General features: G+C 40.8%; 1 protein-coding gene across 2 annotated transcripts; it reads right to left on the bottom strand.

Annotated features, from left to right (window-relative positions):
• Positions 1 to 5,773: 5,773 nt before the first annotated feature.
• Positions 5,774 to 18,813, bottom strand: LOC112575487 (hillarin-like). 2 transcript variants are annotated; one of them, XM_025257392.1, is made up of 13 exons: positions 17,044 to 18,813; positions 16,442 to 16,585; positions 15,278 to 15,512; positions 13,874 to 13,996; positions 13,200 to 13,429; positions 12,105 to 12,323; positions 11,337 to 11,696; positions 10,222 to 10,696; positions 8,802 to 8,951; positions 7,968 to 8,253; positions 7,154 to 7,431; positions 6,656 to 6,838; positions 5,774 to 6,451 (listed from the first exon to the last, which is right to left on the bottom strand). In XM_025257392.1, the coding sequence occupies exons 3-13, from the start codon at positions 15,278 to 15,280 to the stop codon at positions 6,380 to 6,382; spliced, it is 2,379 nt and encodes a 792-aa protein (XP_025113177.1). In that variant the 5' UTR covers positions 15,281 to 15,512; positions 16,442 to 16,585; positions 17,044 to 18,813; the 3' UTR covers positions 5,774 to 6,379. The 2 variants fall into 2 exon arrangements, with proteins under 2 accessions (XP_025113177.1, XP_025113176.1); XM_025257391.1 differs by lacking the exon at positions 16,442 to 16,585.
• Between the last annotated feature and the right edge of the window lie 107 nt (positions 18,814 to 18,920).

The following is an 18,920-nucleotide window of genomic DNA, read 5'->3' as shown; positions in this document are numbered from 1 at the left end:
TCATTTGCGACCTTTAACATGTTACCTGCACAACATTCAAATTTCCTCTAGACAGAGAGTGCATTTTAGTAATTGCATTTTGACGCAACTACAATTTTAGCAGAGGTCTACAGGTTTGTTTGGCAGAAAAGTGTTAGTCCTTCAGTATGATAAAACACTCAGCAGTCCATATGGGGTACGGCAGGAGGCACCTAGCACTTACTTGCTCTATGCTATATACTTACCTGACCTCGTTTACCAAGTAACAAACAAGCCACTCACCAAGTGACCTAAGCAATGCACTCTTCTGGTGACCTGTACCCGTACTTAGTTCTGGCCTGGACACGACATTATTGTGTCTGTGAGGTAAGAATGTCCACATATTTAACAAGTACTTGTAGTTTTTATTCAAAATGTTTGTGTTACACATGGGGTACATCAGGTCTTCATTTTCATCCTCATGTTTCCGACAGGTGGCGTTCTTGTCGTTATCTATCCTACGTTTAGCCCAGGTAGTCCTCACAAAGATGCCCCAGAGAGTCAGACTGCTTTTCTCCCTGGGTGTGTGGAGGACATTCTGCTAACCTACGACTTGTCTTGGAAAGAATTGTTTAAAGAGGGCGCTATCACAACTGTAAGTGTACTATTGTATACAATATCTACACTAAAACTACGAGATAAGTACACGAACGCTTTTTACTGAGACATAACAGTCCCTGAACATAGCAAATCATTCACACCAGCAAATCATCCATGTGAACTAAAGGTACGATGTTTGCAATACAATAACAAAAGTAATTGTGATCGAGAAAACAAAATAAGTATACAAGTTTATTTAAAGTCTGATCAGTTCAGGAACTATAGCTGTATCGTATTCTTAGACCGTTGTTTGTTAGTTTGGAAACACTGATGTTAACGGCGAAACCTGAACGACATCTTGCAGGAGGAGTTCCAGTCCTGTACGATTAGGATGGCAAACCGGACTGTACCAGACCTAATAGAGCCCTTTGAGGCGGCGGCTGAGTCCCCTGTCCGACAAGCAGGACTTACATTGCTGACAGAGCCAGTATCGGCTATTATTCCTTGTTCTAGTAAACAAAGATGGCGTCAAAGACTAGAAACAGGTTTGTATACTGTTTAAAATGCTATCGTTAAGTTAGGATAAGAGAGTATCCTTATTTTCCCTTTTTTAATTCTTGTTTTACTGTGAATATTTAGACAAATGATAAAGAATATGGACTGCATGTAGTGTCATATACAACATCTGTGAGAAACGTTTCTTTACAATTATTTAGTGTGCTTTACCGCGTGTTCGTAGCACAAGTCGTCTTTTACGGACTGGTTATCAGATCTTCCCGTTATCATCCGTCTTTTTAATCAGATGGCGACGATGACCGAGTCTACTTTGCTGACCTCATCACAAGAGGGACGAGAGTTTGGTCAGAAACGGCCTTCCGGAGCAGCCTGCTGGACACGCGCACTGCTGATGAACACTCGGCCATCATCGAGCGACTGTACGAGATCTTTGCAAGAAATGTGTCTGTGTCCAACCCAGAAACATTTCGAAGCGAAGTGGTGACATGCCTCATTGCTGCTCAGAAAAAATTATAAAATATTAACGTCGTAAGTTGATGATAATTGATGCTTATCTTCCCTAAAAATCTAATAAATTACGAAATGTATCGTACAATAAAAATCACAAATAGTAACAAGCTTGAATCGCTGAAAGCTTTTGTTTGTGTTTGTTCATTCCTTTCTTCCAATGTGGGGCTAGTTTAAAATCAAGCGTACAAACAGAATGTTAAGAAAAATGAACACCATAGAACTAAAACTTATTTTTTCAGCCTAAATAAGGAAATTTCTAACAAAATTGTGCCCTTTAATCTATATCTCTTTAATAAACAAAAATGAGTGACAGATGGCATGTAGTAAGTTTTGTCTGAACGTTGTGAAAAAATATTTGAATGGTCCTTAGAATAGGTTTCCAGGTCCTTGAAAGGTCTGTAGACTGTCCTTATTTTCAGTGTGGTTAGACCTCCAGGACCCCTATACTGTACATGTATTTTGTAGTTTGTGTTGCGGATGTGGTCCATCTTATGATGAGGTCTCAATAACAGAAATGCATGGATAAAATGGAGATGTCTTTAAAACAAATATCTTAAATGTATCTCTTAATTCTGTTTCATTTCCATCCCTTCATCTAATGAAGATTATGGTCGTCTAGATCAGGGATGCACAACCTACGGCCCGCGAAGCAGTGCCGTCCGGCCCGCGAAGCTTCTGCCCACAGTACAGGAAATCGGCATGTTAGTAATAATAATGAAAGAAAAAAAAACCCAAAAAAAACGAAAACAAGGGAAGAACAAGTATTTATCCCTACGTAGGGGCGTCTCTCAATCTTTTGAAAGATTTCATTCTTGATTTTCGTCTTTGGAGGAAACCAGTGTTTGAGAACGAGGGACGCCGCATTCCACAGGGGATTAGTGGTCTTTTGATTGGTTAATACTTGAATCAGTCGTTAAACAGATTGAAAATACAGACTCCGAGCTTTCTAGCAAGGTATAAAACAGTGGGGTTCTTACAGGGAAACAATACCAAAACAGCTTTGAATTTCGTCATTTTCCTGTGGAAATAAGGACGGATCGCCTGGGGGTACCTCGATTAAAATGTATTTTAAGACAATTTGTAACTTTTAATTTAACATAGCAGTGTATTTTCCTGTTAGTTCAATAACCAAGGAATCCATTTTTAAAGAAAAAGTCAAACTGCACAAAATTGACCCTCAACACCTTTCGGGGCCTCTAGTATGTCACCTGCACTCTACAGTGCCTTTCAGACGAGGAATCTTCTTGAAATTATTTTCAACTCAGGGCTGGTCAGGAACCCCAGGCGGATAAGGCGAGTAGACGAAGAACAATTAACCAAAAGACGGAGAGGTTGTGAAACCAAGAAGTGAAAGAAAAGGTGATGAGACTCTCAATGAAGGACTGATAGAACCGAGTGAGGATGACTGGGCTGACAGAGAAAGACCGAAGCTTCCGTAGCAGGTATAAGCGTTGCTGGCTCCGCCTGAGGATCATGTCAGTGTTCACATCCTATTTAAGTTTATCATCAAAGATAGTACCTAAATATTTATAAGTGTTGACAATCTCGATGGCATCACCATGGATAGTGCTATTAACCACAACAGGTCTGTTCAGCCTAAAGTCAAAGATCATTTCCTTTGTCTTTGAGACATTCAAGTCAAGAAAATGTTCATCACACCAGCGTACAAAAGCAGGAAGAGCGCCACTGTGAACGTGTTCATGCTCATACAAGAGAGACAACAAGGCAGTGTCATCAGCAAATTTTATAAGAAAGCTTCCATCAACAGTGGTTCTACAGCTATTAGTATAGATTATGAACAATAGTGGGGACAAGCAACAGCCTTGAGGGGAGCCTGTACAGGTAACAGTAATGTCGGAGAGAGTACCATTAACAAGAACTCTCTGCTGCCTGTTGGTTAAGAAGTCCAGGATCCACAGAGTTAATTGATGGGACAAATGGAAGTCTGAGACTAGGCACTCTGCTAATAAGTGAGGTTGCACAGTGTTAAAAGCAGAAGAGAAATCAGCAAAGAGAAGCCTGGCATGAGCTCTAGGTGTCTCCAGATGTTTGTACAGAGTATTCAGCAGGAACAGCTTAGCATCATCGACACCTCTCCCAGCTCTATAGGCAAACTGCAGTGGGTCAAGACATTTATCAACAACAGTCATAACTTCCCTCCTGACAATTTTTTCCAGCGTTTTCATGATAAGTGACGTAAGAGCAACTGGTCTGAAATCATTGGGTCGACTGGGCCTAGTGGTTTTTGGGACAGGCACAATGTACGAAAGTTTCCAAATATCGGGGATACGACCAGAGTCCACAGAGAGCTGGAATAGATGTTGGAGAACTCCACTAAGCTGTTCGGCACAGTAACGGAGGGTACGTCCACTGATACCATCTGGACCAGGAGCCTTGTTGATATTGACACGCCTCAGCAGATGTGTGACAGAGGACTGGGCAATCACCAACCCATGCTCAGAGACAAGAGACTGTTTGAGTGTGGAAACATTGTGAGAGAAGTCATACTTCTCAAAGCGGGCATAAAAGGAATTGAGGACATTGGGAACATCACTGTCAGCATAGCCCACAAGTTGCACAGGTTGTTTACGACCGCTTGCCATGCAATGAACAGACGACATGGTCTTAATACCACCCCAAGCAGCCCTGAGATCACCACTACTGAACTGCAACTCGACTTTGTCCTTGTACTTTCTTCGAGCTTCCCTAATGGCATCCCGTACCTCCCTATTCACTAGTTTCCTATCTTGAGCAGAACCAGTATAAAATATGCGTTTTTTATTAAGTAACACCGATTTCAGTTCTTTTGTCACCCAGGGTTTGTTGTTAGGAAAGATGACAGTGTCCTTAATGGGTATGACAGTGTCAACACAGAAGGTGATATAAGAGGAAACAACATCAGCCAGGTCATTGAGATTGTCGCTGGAGTGTAGAAAACCTGCCAGTCAGTGCAGTCAAAGCACCCCTGCAGGCATAGCTTGCTCTCCTCTGTCCAGCACTTTACTGTCTTTACCACTGGCTTAAATTTCCGACACACTGCCTTATACACCGGCGTCAGAAAAATGCTGTTATGATACGACGCTCCAAGAGATGGCAAACACAGAGATTTATAAGCGCCAGACACAGAGCCGTAGCACAAGTCGATCATGGAACTGCTTCGCGTGGTCGAGCATGACACATATTGCTCATAATTTCTGAGTACCCCACTCAACCGGCAGTGATTGAAGTCACCGAGGATAAAATGGGGAGCGTCCGGGCAAATGGCTGCTAACTTGAGTGACACTTCTGTAATCAAGTGAGCGGCAGACTTGGACCTTGCGCGGGGATGGATGTACACAAGTGTGAAGAACAGCTGAGGAAATTCCCTCGGGAGGTAGAAAGGACGGAGGGAGATGGATAAAAGCTCTAGATCAGTGGTACACAGTCTCTCCCTGACCACAACGGTGTTACACTACCGCTCGTTCACATAGAAACACACGCCTCCACCGGTGGATTTCTTGGTGATACTGGGAGATCTGTCCATACGGATTGGATTCAGCAGGAAAGTTGGACGTGTCCACTTGGAGATTAGCCGAAGACGGGATGAGCGCAAGAAGATAATCACGGTTGAACGGCCTTATGGCCGCCCGCCATCTTGACAGCCAGTTACACACGAAGGCCACAAAAAATAGTCAGAAGCAACTCAATCAAACACACCGCGTGACAATTGTAGATCCAGATACCCTTGCGCGTAAGATACACTGGACTAACTGAATAATGAGGTGAAAAAGAGAAACTAAAATGCTAGCGAGCATCGCCAAGTCGCACGCATGAGGAGCGTCCTTGACACCCTCGTTTAAGCAGCTAGTTACAATGGTACAACTCTTTCGTTAATTTTTAATCTTTCATTCCAGTTTCTTGGCATTTTTTCTCCACCTGGTACATACCTATATGTTGGCATTTCTCCTAAACATTATTTTATGGAACTGGTAGAAAGGCTGATGTGTGCTGTATCTGTGCCAAAGACTTTTTAAAATATGTTTATTGCAAGTTTGGACTAATAGGCAGATATTATGCGGAAATATATTATGTGGATGGTAATTCTAATAGTTACTTTGCATTCAGTTATATACTTTGCCAATCATCTTTAAATTAATAACAACCTTCTTATTCCTTTTCACCCCCAGTGGAGCATAACAACCAGGCAAAACAACCTTATTAAGAGAAATAAGCAGATAAATGTCTTTTTGTGTGAGTGCATGCCTGGTTTTGTTTAAACATATGTGTGTGAGAGAGAGGATATAGTATATCCACTATAAATGAACATAAAACAACTGCATTTGTTGAGCAATAAACAGAGTAATAAATTTTATTTAATACAAATGCAATGTCTATTCTACTTTTGCACAAAACACTGTTTCCTTTAAGCAACATGTGGTAAGTATGTAATGTATTAATTGGATATATATCTATATATACACACATATTTATCTGACACATGAAACATTCGACTGACATGGCACACAAATGTAGGTACTCTAGGCGATGCTAACACATGGAGTTATGCTTGAAATTATATACATCATATGTATAAAAAGATGATTACTACAGATAATGAAGTTTATAAAGAATTCATAAAGAACTAATTCATTGTTATTACTTTTCGTTACTCGCTACCTTTCATTTTCAAGCCGGCACACACACTGGAATCATGCAATATAACAGTTTAACATAAGCGATGAGAATAAATCCCCACAATAAACATTTAGAACATCAACACTTAAAGACTGTCTTTTTTCTATTTTCGTACTATACTCTAAAGATTTTCGTTCATTCTTCTGCAGCCGAGATCCCGTCTTAGCCGGTACACCTCAACCGTTCTAGTACACTGAAAATAAAACAATTCTTTCATCCAGAATGCAACAACCAGAAATTAGTTCTTATTTACAATTTCTCTGTGGTTCATAACCTACCCAAAACCAAAGAAACAGAAGTTGAAAAATTCAGAATATGTGGAGAAGAAAATAAACCAGAATTTCATCATGATAGGTAAACATGATTATTCACTAAAGATGCCAGAGAAAAGACCTACCCAAAGATACAGCTTTCTAGCAACCAAGTTGTCGTCGAACGCCCCAGACCAACGATCTAAGATGGCGACTGCTCGCTGCACTTGCTGTTGAGTCAGGCGAGTGTCGTCGTATTTCGCCATACGAGTAAACAGTGGTTCTTGGTCTTCCCCTCCGTTAAGTTTCCCCCACACAGTCCGCCAAGACTGTCGAGAGATCGAAAATAAAACCCTAGAAGTCACTGTCAGAAGCTTTTCACATTGTGTTACTACTGTACTGTCACCATGACAACGAATTCTGAGGTGAAGATTTTTGACTCAACATTGGGATAGCCTGAAAAAAGTTGTGTGATTTGTAAGTATCGAGACATTTATAAACACGGCTATATAAGGACAATCAAAATTTTCAAAAACTTTTGATTTTTAAAATATTTTTTAAGATAACAGGAAGAAACTAGGCAAGGGAGACAACTAAATGATGAGTAAACTCCTCTTGTCCATTGAGTTGAAGACCCGAGTTACCTTAAGGTCGTCCTCAGTCTCCCCAAGGAGGATAAGTGTGGCAGATATGACATCAAGAATTGGTTTTGGGGGTTTACATAGGGAAATTTTGTCTTCTTGCGTAAGAGTTGATATTTCCTCTCTGCTTTCATCCAGCGGGCGCAGCTCCTCGTACATCTGCAAACCGTCCTTGTAACAGGCCGCCGTTTGAACGGCTTCCCCCACGCATGTACAGGACACTCGCTTCAGAACATTTTGCAGCTCCCCCCTTTGGCAGCTTTCAATGGCTTTGTAAACCACTGGGGACATTGCAGTAGACAAGAGATTCTATTATTGTCTATGTTGTTAGAGGTTATTTGTTGGAGAACAACTGTTTTGGGGTTTTGCTTTCGTGAAGTCTTGTTAAAGAACGGACTGATGATGTTTAACCAAGTCACTATTTGTTTGTGGGTTTTCTTTTACGCTAAGGCTAAAAATGTTTGGATATTTTGGACACAGCGACAAGCTCAGATTAAAGTTTGCAATAAATAAATAATAATAATCTGTATATCGCCTGTGGAGGCAAGCTCAATGCTCTTTATACGACAAACTACAAACCAACTGACTGTCGATTAATACTCAACCATAGATTCCATAGTATCAAAACTAAAAGCATGTGCTGATGTTGTTATAAAACAAAAACATGGTAAAAGCTTAACATTCATTTCAGTTTTAACGGCAATAAAAGATTGGCATACAGGGATAAACCAAAACAAAACGATACAAGAAATTATTGGATGCGTGGATTGTTGCAGTATAACAGTGCACACTTCGGAGCTTTCTGTCATCACTTTACCGGTTCCACACAGTGTCTTCAGCATTTCCTTTGCCATTCCGATGTCACCTCTGTCCTCGAGGTTGTAGGCAACGCAAGTTCTGATGGCGTTGTCTTGGCGATCTATGTCCTTGGACTTGGCTGCTTCAACCACCTCTGCACGAATCCTCTCATACTTGTGCTGTTTTTCTAGAATCTTTTCTTCCGTCACCAGGTCTGATATGCCTGCAGTCTTGTACCGAAACACAGCCCTCTCCAGCTGCATGGAGTCACCTTTCTCCAGTGCGTCGTTAACGTCTCGCAGCAGCTGTAAACGAAAGATAATATGTTCGAATCCCATTAGGCATAACAATTTTGAATATAGTTTCTATCAGTTAAAAAAATGATACCTAACTCTAAGGCAGTACAAATGGATGTTAACGATCGCCTCCATTTCAAAGCAAATCAAGCGTTTCATAAAAGTTTGATCACTATTTTTTATTAATTGATCAGTACAACAATGCTCTTGACTTTCCATAAATGCTTTTTCTTTTAGCCACTTTTAGTCCCTCATTTATCTCGATGTCCAGAACATTACAAAGGTGAAGAGCGGACCCAACAATAAAGAAGCTTTTATAATGTCGCGGTTACAATGTCGGTGTCCAAGACACAAATTCACAGAAAACTGAGGAATTATAATGCTCCATCATTTGCATCATCACTTCACGTTAATGATAAGCACACTGTATTCATCAAGTGACCTTTAGTCTCTCCACGCTAAGGCAATTGTTTTTAGAATTACTCAGGTTATCTTAGCTTTCTATGAGCTAATAATTGTGACAACTGGAAATAAGGTCTGCATAATGCTATCGCTACCTGTTTCCGTTCGTCTTTGGTGACAACATTCAGGTCCTGATCACACGTTAACAAGTAGTTGAGGACGTTGACGGACTCTTTTTCTTCAGGCCTGTTGATCGGGCCGTCAACATCTTCCCCGGCTGAGCGCCATGAAGTTGAAACACCATTCTAAAGTTGTGACACATCAGTTGTTAAGAATACGCTGAATAAGACTCAAGAATTTATTAAAATTTTGATAATTTTTTTTACGTACTACTGGAGTTGGAAAAATTGAAACAGGCGGCAACACACCATTGACGAATGAATTTATAATATCGGAAAGTTTGAGGAATGTGTGACAAGCAACGAATTTTATCACACTCAATACGGCAATATGTTATTGCCGAGTGAAGTTTACATAGAAGTATTACAAGAGAGAGTTAGCTTATATAGCAACAAATAAAAATCCCAAATGAGTTTAAAATTTTAAAGAAAAAAATTATTACTGAATAGTCTTAAACTTGTCTGTTGTGTTAGGTAATTGGTCAAATCTTCGCAAAGTATTTCATACATATTAACACAGCGACAGCAACAGTACCTGGAGCGTCCAGTTTTGTGTAAAATGCAATATAAGTGGTACTGTTCATATATTAGTCACCTGATTCTCTATCTTTCTTAAAAACTATGTTATAAAGGGAGTTTCAAGTTTTTGATGTGTCCTAGCATGCTGTATGCTTCACTCCACATTTGAAATAAAAGTGACAAAGTCCACTAGTAATGTGTGAAAATATCATAATTGCATTTCTGTGGTGTAAGCGAGGGATACATGGTTACTTCCTTTTGTATTTTTGTGAACATATATTACGAGTTTGCAAATCATACGAGGTTAGTCAAGTCGTCTTGTGATCTAAGGGAAACAATCGAGATTTTAAACTTTTTTTGTTTGACACATGGTTATTTCCCCTTCATTTAAAAAAAATTTTTGTACTGCATCCTGAAAGTCATTTACAAGGTATGTTTTAAAACAAAATGTTGTCGTTGAAAGAATGTGATTACTTGGCAACAACGTATGTAATATATTTCTAAAATCCACGTTAAGGTTTTAATAACTGAAAAGACAGCTTTCCTTTGCAAACAGTAATAGTTTTCTCTAAACCATATAATGCTTTACTACTGTTCTTTTAATCGCAAATGTCTAAAGTCAGATTTCAATAATTCAACATCATACCAAAAAAATACAATCTTGGGATCTTGAAATATGACCTGTTTTTTACAGTACCTTTAATTAACCGCTGATCTTTGTTTGAAATGCATTTTAGAGATCATTATAGAGAGAGCCATCTATCTTGGTCTCATGCTGCAAGTTACAAGTACACCTCCTCCTCCTCCTCCTCCTCCTCCTCCTCCTCCTCCTCCTCCTCATCATCATCATCATCATCATCATCATCATCATCATTACCTCCTGTTTTCTGTCACGTGGTTTGAGGACGTCAATCTCCAGCGCGTACTCTGGGCTGGCATCATCGTCGGGCAGCCTCGCTGTCACCGTGGCCTTGTCCTCTGTCCTCGAGAGCGAAACGTGATCTCGCAGGTCCTCGCGGGAGCGATCCCTGTGCACGAGCTTCGGCCTGACGTCCAGCGTGGGCTGCGCCTTGAAGCTGAAGTCGATGGCCTGGCCACTGGACACTACCACAAGGCCGTCCGTGTGGGAGGGGTCAGACAGCCCTGCCGACCGCGCCGTGTCGTCGTAGCCGTAGCCTATGTCAGGGTTGCTAGGAAACGGCCTAGTGTCAAGGGGCACGGACTGGCAGGTCAGGCGGAAGTTGACAAGATGGCACCGTTGGTTGTCGTGAATGCCGATCACTTCCAGCTGATAAGCGCCAGGCAAGGGTAGCTTAACGAGCAGCGACATCAACCTCTCTCCTTGCTTTAATCTGACATACCGACATTTGTCTGCACATGGGTATTGGTGGTTGAAAAGCGGACCAAACGTTCTTCATTAAATCTATTATGCGATGAAAAGGCAGAAAAGGGATCAAAGGAATAGCTAAACAGCCAATTATAAATTTACTTGGCAATGACATTGTGGCAATAAAGATCTCGTAAAATGTGGTAATGATGCTCTCATTTCAAGTGCTAATGACATCGTCAATTTACATGGCAATGAAGAACCCATAGCACTTGGTAATAAATTTTCTCATTCAATTTGGTAATGATCCCCTCCTTTAACATAGTAATGATAGTCTAATTTAACTTGGTAAATGTGGGATGAAATTAATTATCTCATCTTTGTTGTCAGTAAATCTAACATGTACCTAATTTACAACTCTTGATACAACACATCTTGAGAGCAGACATTTTTCTTTATCACATGGCGAAAAAAGAAAGGAAACACCGATCACATAAATATTCAGTATGTTCTAAAAATTTGTATTTTAATTGTTCCTAATGTTTCAAATGCAAAATTGTTACGACATTTTCAGAGGATGCATACATGAAAAGTGAGTGTGAAAGAGAAAGAAAAAATAAACAGTAGAGAGCGAGTATATTTACAACCAGGTCTGTCTCTGCTACCTGTTAACGTAATGCTCAGTTTGAATCTCGTCAGGAAATTTTCTCTCGGGTGGTTTTTCGTCGAAGTAAAGCCTGTAGTCCAGTCTGCTATCTCCACCCGTGGGACTTTGGAAACTGATGCAGCATTTGCCGTCCTTCGCTTCCACGACGCACGAGTCCGGGCTTAAAAGTTTCCATCCGGATGAAAAGTATTCTTTTTGATAAAAGGGTAAGGAGAAGAATTGCTTCTCTGTCCAGGGTGAGGTCAGAAGCTGGTACTCAGCATGGTCCGGGTGGCAGATACAGTTCATCACGTCTGGATTGGTCAGAAACCAGAACTCGTCTACATAAGCTTCTAAAACACCGTCGCTTGCGCTGGGCCTTTGAAAGAGCAACGCACTTGGATGTTATTTTTCTGTCATCCAGGTCACCGACTATATAAAACTTAATTCAGAAGGTCAAAAATCGTGTCACTGCCAACACAACTTTTATTCCATACTACTGAAATGAGAAAATTTAATTTTCGTTTTATATAATGCACAGAGCAACTACGTTTGATAGTACAAGCACGTGCATGTATTTTTCATTTAAAAGAACATTGTTTCATTTAACACTCTCTCGACGGACCAAAAACGGACTTATTTTCGGCCAGTTTAGCAAACGATTTAACATGACGGTTACCAAACATGATAAAATGTTTCTTTAATCTCTTGCCAAACGTTAGACGTGAGTTGTCAATAATTATTTACAGTAAATTTCAAACAGGCGGTTCGGCCTGTGACGTCATACCGGTCCCTAGCGGGTTTGCCGCTGTCCTCTACCAGTGTCCAGTGTCCTGTGCTGAAGGCATTCAGGCCGATGAACGCCCAGTGTGGGAAGACAAATCTCCAGCTGCCTTCAAGGAAGACAACTGCCCAGGTGTTCCTTCCCGATATGTGCTGGTCGCCGACCTCGTAGGACGACCCCTTGCCTTTTCCTCTCACCAGGATGCATGGAACACCTGCTTTCCTGAAAACGTGAGACACTAGTCAGTATGAGGTGAGATGATCTGTTGCGCCGAGCCATCAACTGAGACTACATCATGGACAAGCAGCTGGCCCTGTGGTGTCATCCCCGGACTGCATGCGGGAAGTCCGCAGATAGATAAAATGGTAGTATGCATTTAAAACCTAAGAAGTCAGAAGAAAGACAGTGGTGGTAGATAGCTGTCTCCGAGACATAAGCACTATTCGGTAGCTACGAGACGAGACTTGTATTCAGGGGAGAAAGGCCAGATAGTAGCTAGGCGCCGAAAACAAGTGTCTTTATGGAGAAAGGAGAAACAGAAGCATTTACCGATATTTAGGAAACGCCATAAAGAAAGATTAGCCATTGGTTATCACTGGTAAATATATACATTAACGGGTAGTGAAAGAGAAAAAAAATAGGAAGTACCTAGGATTGAGAGAGATTTTATTTCTTGACATATACAACTGCCCTGTATTTACTGAGCTTATCTAGAACTTCTATGTAAAAAGTTTTATTTATTTTCGTCTCCAAAGCACTCTGCGTGATGTTTGTAGAGTGATGAGTGTGACTTAGTATAAGCTGTGGAAGTAGGTGAGTTCTCAGAAGCTCGTCTCCCTTTAACACCTGGTTTCTTAGGTCAGAAGTAAAACATGTGGACGACATGGACACCAGTAGGTATGCCGGCAGATTATTTTTCTCCCAACACAAGTGCCTTAAGCGAGCGCGCACACACACATACACACTCAAATTGTCGCCCAGAGAATGGATCCATAAAGCCTTTGAATTCAACTTCCTTTTTCTTCCTCATGACCAGAAACCAACGCATGGCTGAATGATTTCAACATCATATTGCTGTTAGCACCAATCGTTACTCACCTACACAGGGTGGCAAACAGCTCCCCGACCATTCTCCCGCTCATGTACGCCTTTTTTGTCAGGTATTCGGGGCTGCCAGGGCTCAGGTCATTGTTCATTACCTGCCTGGTTCCAACTCTCTGCGCCCCCATCCAACAGAAGATCGACCTCACCTTCTGCAGGTCTGTGGTCAAGTCGTGCACGAGGTAGTTCAGAAGCTTTTCGAAGCTCGTGTTCAGTGTAGCTGGCGCCTGCAATACAAGCCCATTGTTTTACTGTTTGTGAATCTGGGAGACAAGTGACAAGCAAATCCGGTGTTTTGAGAACGGAACACACCAACAAGGTATTTCACTTATTAGACAAAGATTTGTGGCAAGTGAATACATGACAAGAATTAAAAGTTGAATGTTTGACATCTCAGGGTGTGTAATACCTGTTCAAAACAATGCTAGATTTAATTAAAGAATTTTAAATGAACTTCGGCATCAGATAAATTAAACCTCACCATATTATACAAAAGCTAAGTAAGGTAACTATAGTTACCTTTGTTATAACACGTATGGAATGTGTGTTCTGCTTATTCCCCAAACTTGCTTTTCTCACTTTTCCGGTGTTATTTTTAGGTTTTTAAGTTCAGTTTTTCTGTTTATTTAATTGCAATAACATATGGTTCTAAGCTAACAAAAACTACCAACCATTCTTGCTCTCAAGTCAACGGTTGCATAATCTTCTTCCTTGAAAATTTCTTCCTTCCGGACTTCAGGAGGCCTCAGCGGGGGGTAACTCGGGAGCGGTTCCCATAGGGAGTTCGTGATATTCTAGACATAAACCAGAATTCTTGCTTTCAAGGAAGATGGTCTGACAGAAGTTTGCGTTTCCATTGTAGATGTCTGCAGCCTTTGCTTACTGTTTCTCAGCGTCTGGCTGGCTGGCTGGCTGTTTATGTCCGTCTGTCTCTACATACATACTATAAATACCATCTCATGTTATCACAAATTAAAATTTCAAAATGCATAAAGGTATTACACAAAGATTATAATCAACTTCGTTATCTCCTTTGTCAAAAGCATATGGTGGCCATCTCTCCCTCTCTTAATTCAATAAGACACGTTCTGTCTGTATTCTGTCGCAGAAAATATAAATATATCAAACTGTGTGTTTTCTGAAAATCTAAACAATTATGAATACAATACTGTACTACCTAAAGGCAAGCTGGCTAACTTTTTCCATAAATAAATACTTCAAGCCCGATTCAAGAACGTTCCAGAAAGCCTTTTTCTTATTAAATACTTACAGGAAATCAATTAGTTTTTCTTATGTTATATTCATAATACCAATAATATTTTGGAACTTATTTACATCAGCTGGAATGAAGATAGTCCAGCGACCAGGCTAACGGTCAAAAGATATCGGACGACTTTATCGTGGTTTTCAATTTACTCTCACATCTCGCGCGATCGCGACGTCTAACGGTCAAACCGACGTTTGTCTCTAGCCATTAGCTGCAGCCAGCGTAACGTCATGGCTGGAGTGACATTTACACCGACTGTAAACATTCAGTGTAAACAGTAACCGAAATACGTCTGCAGAAAATAACTGTGGAAAAATAATAAACTACAAAAGCTATGCTATGAAAGCAAAACAATTCCTCTCCTAGACATATACAAGAGTTATTAAATAACGGTGCAATGTTTGTGACGTCACAGATTTACCAAACACTCAGATTAGACAGTAAGTACCCGAGTGACAAGTTCCTTTTCCTTTTACTCATTTGATTATGAGGAGCAAAATGCAGTATGAGGTTTGTAGAAATGGCTATGTTCAAGGAGGAGGGTGTTTGATGTTTTTAAACTAAATTATCTATGATCTCAAATATCTAACCTGTTATGTAGAAATAAATATGTTATATTCTTATGAATACACACAGAACTCCCATAACTAACCATCTGCCAAACTGATTCACACAAACGCAGTCACATACGTGTACTGACAAATATAAAGGAAGAGAGTGAAAAAGAACAAGACAGACAGAAGGAAAGGAGGGAGATCTTGTCAAAGGAATTTTTTTTTCTTTATTTCAAGCACTTAAGGGTTCTCACCATTTTTCACTGCCAGGTTCCAGCAGAGATGTGAGACGCCTATGTTATTAACTTTTTATTTTATCTTCTGTCAGACGTTTGCTCATTTACCACTTTCCGCTTTTCTCATACATCTCTCGTGCAGGCGATCCTTCCAGAAATTGCGAGCAGTCCGCGTGCACCGAGGAAGGCATGCAACTGCTTCCAAAGCTGCTCACGGACCTCGGTCATGACATCGTGACCTCAGCAAGTCACCCTGAAATCACAAACCGAGGGTGTGAGAGTCGGTCTTTGCTTTGAGACAGACACCAAGAGCACCCACCGGGTCACGGGGTTAACATGTCGTGTTAAGAGGAACATAAGATAGTCCACGAACTAATCCCTGGATAGTCCCATACCCACGCACTTCACCATGAACACGTTACTGACAATGTGTCCTGGCTTACAATTCCACTACTATTATGGGGTATGAATACCCTGATCGCTCAAAGCGACTGAGCTGACAAAGACTAGAAGCCTAAAATTCCGTTTAAAACCTTTGTCTGTCACAGAACAGAAAGTTTTGCAGCAAAAACCACGAAGGCGGCACTCAAGCGAGATCAAAGAATCCATTTCAAGCTAAGAAGCGTTTTCTAGTGGTTGTACTTTAAACATCAGTTTGCTCTTACACCCTTTGATGTTTTACCTGAGTATTAATGAGAGTTGAAGTGGCTTCGTTGCTCGATTCAGCACAAAAACATCAATCCATGTCGACTGTAATTTTCAGTTAATTAGCAAGCAGCCTTAAAAACAAGTTATGGCGACTGTCCAGATTCAGTTGTTACAATTTATATGCTTAGCACTATCTCATGGGATCGATGTGACAGTGAGTGAACAAAAAAAATGCACTTCACTGGATCTGTAAGCTTGTCATGAAGAGCTGTCTACCTGCACCTGGCGAGGTGTTAACCGGAAGTCAGAACGCTTATTTCTTGGGATAATAACCTTCTTACATGGTACAATCCAAGCAAATACTTTCATAGAATCGTAATGGCTTCTCTGCAGTTCAAAACACTTTTTCTCTCGGGGGAATAAAACAGACCTAACCTAAAAGTCAGATACACAGAAGGTCGCTAGGCGTTAAGTCCATGACTAACAGTCAGCTCAAGTATTTATAAAACAGTTTCGCTGACTGCTAAGCCTTACTCGTGCATCTGGGCTCCTGAAGAATTTTCAGCGGCCGCCAGACATCTCTAGCTTGCTCGAGATAGATGTCGGGGGAAAAAAAATTCAAGAATTGGCTTTGACTCGGTGAAACTCGAACCCCTGGCCGTTCCCCTCCTCTATCCCCTGTGTGGAGAAAGAAAGACAAAGCTTTTGAGTTATCAGCAGCTGCCAGCCATTCCAAACCTGTTACAGAAGAAAGATAAAGAAAGACTCCGAAAATTACTCGCCGTAGAGTAATTAAATGTAGGTGGTTCACCGAGCTTAGTTTATACCCATCGCCTTTCGCCACCATATTTCTTTCCATGATAGTACAGCTACTAGGTTGGTGTTATGGGGACAGGTAATACGCCCTGAGTGTGACTCCAACCAAATCCATCGAACAGGTGAAAGAAATTTTAGATGAACAGATGTCAACAGTCAGGAGTGACCTCAGGTAGGAGGTGGAAGGGACACAGAAGCACGCAGGAAACAAATACATGCAAAATAGGCATCATCACACACGACCACACACACACACATACTCGAAATCTCTGGAATAAATATTGTGTGAAAAACGTTGTAACGACAGCAAGACTACTCACTGTTTGCTTGCTTGCTTTCTTGCTATATTACTGCCAATGACGAGGAAGCTGAACTTTAGTATCATATTCAGTCACCGCTGTCGATCCCAAGTCTTTCAAATTATGGGATTTTTCTTGTAGGGAACCAAAGCAGGGGATAAAAGCCTTTCAGACTGGGATTTTTTGTTCATTAACTTTACATCACGCAGTCAGTCGAAGCCGGCGGTTACTCCCACACCTATGGCGGCATGGCCGTTTGCACATCAAAAGCGGCGACTACAGAGTTTCTCACACCTTCACATTGCGCCAGACGAAAGTAGAAGTAGTTCTACCTGTCCCTTATCATCCAGGTGCGAAAGTTTGGCAAGAGACCAGCTGGACAATAGGTATTTCTTATCTAAGTGTGTGTGCACCTTGAACATACATACCATAAACTAGACTGTGCACAGCGGTAAGGTCACCTCTCGCTAAATCACCCACCGTACAGTTGAAAGATCGATTCCTATACAGTTGAAAGATCGATCCCTCTACAGGTTAGAGATCGATTCCTCTACAGGTGAAAGGTCGATTCCTCTACAGGTGAAAGATCGATTTTAGGCGGCTCTCACTGTCTAAATAACATTCCCACCTTTGCGACTTCAGAGCTGTAAATAAGGAAACGTAAATGTCAATTTGTAATTTCTCGTTGTTATACATTTTGGAAATATATATGTGTATACATATCAATGTTTCATAAAAGGAAAATTGTAAAACATCAGCATTGTGTGCCTTGTATCTTTTGACGAAGGGGATGAGAAGAAGTTGTACCGTTGATACCAATGTTTAGGTGTCTTTTCCTATATCGCAAGTGCCGCTGACAAAATATTTTGCTATCTTCGATGATCGTTTTCATACAGTTACATTATTGACCTGTTTTTTCTCTTTTCTTTTCTTTCTTTTTTTTTTTTTTTTTTTTTTTGGCAACCTTTATCAAGTGCACTGTTCCCTCTTTCCAATATACCGAGCACAGCATTGCTCGAGTGTACCGTCAGTACAGAAGGATGGTGCATAAAGTTGGTTGCTTGGATTTTTTTCGGGGAGAATTCTGAAATAAATGTAGCCGACAACTGATAGCAGAAACCCTTTACGGACGCTTAACTATTAAGAAGTTGCTGTCTAAAAGTGTCTTTGGATGTACATTGCCATCAATTTTCTTCCTAAAGATATTTGCACTGTGAGCGATAAAACTACAGCATAGGTATTCTGGAATAATATGCTACCCCCACTGTTTAAAATTAGCAGTTAATATTCATAAATATTTCGCAATCCCAACAGTGGAATGTATTATTTGTCATGAAATTGGAATTCTGATGGGAACGAACTTGTTTTAAAGTAAACTTTTCGATGGCGCGAAGCCATAGAATGCAGTGACTTTAATCGCAGTTTGATGTCAGCAAGAAGGCAAAGCCTGGAAAACTAAAAACTGTTCTGTCACTTTGCCAGACTTCCCAGGGCACCACCAGGTGAAGACAATGGAGCGTCCATAGACACCATCGAGGACTTGCACGCGAGCTTGCCACGCACGAGACCACGCGGTGTCTATCAATTGTAATCTATGAGTATCTTCTTTTTTTGCGACATTTATGATTAAAGTGAACGAAAACAAGTCTGGACTGCTGCACAAATGTGTTGTGCGAAGCTTAGTAAAGATCACCATACATGTGTCAAACGAAACAGAGCTGCCAGGGTCAAAAGTTCAGTGAAGCCTGTTTTGGAGAAACAGTGACTTAAAATAAACAGACCAAGATTTTTTTTCTCCTCTCTTCTCTCCTATGCTTCTGTCTTTCAACCCTCTTTTCCAAAACTTACCTAAGTACTGATAAATTTATGTCGTGTATATTAGAAAAAGTAAACTATGT

Source organism: Pomacea canaliculata, linkage group LG11 (genome assembly GCF_003073045.1).
Source record: "Pomacea canaliculata isolate SZHN2017 linkage group LG11, ASM307304v1, whole genome shotgun sequence".
Classification (NCBI taxonomy): domain Eukaryota; kingdom Metazoa; phylum Mollusca; class Gastropoda; order Architaenioglossa; family Ampullariidae; genus Pomacea; species Pomacea canaliculata.
The sequence above is the reverse complement of the archived record's forward strand: the minus strand, read 5'-3'. Positions and strand labels throughout refer to the sequence as shown.

Excerpts from the sequence above, each read along its gene's own strand:
- LOC112575487 (XM_025257392.1), bottom strand. Across the intron at positions 10,697-11,336 it reads ACTGAGCATTACGTTAACAG|ATTAAAGCAAGGAGAGAGGT; the intron begins GTAGCAGAGACA and ends TCGGTATGTCAG. Across the intron at positions 8,254-8,801 it reads CCAAAGACGAACGGAAACAG|CTGCTGCGAGACGTTAACGA; the intron begins GTAGCGATAGCA and ends TTTCGTTTACAG.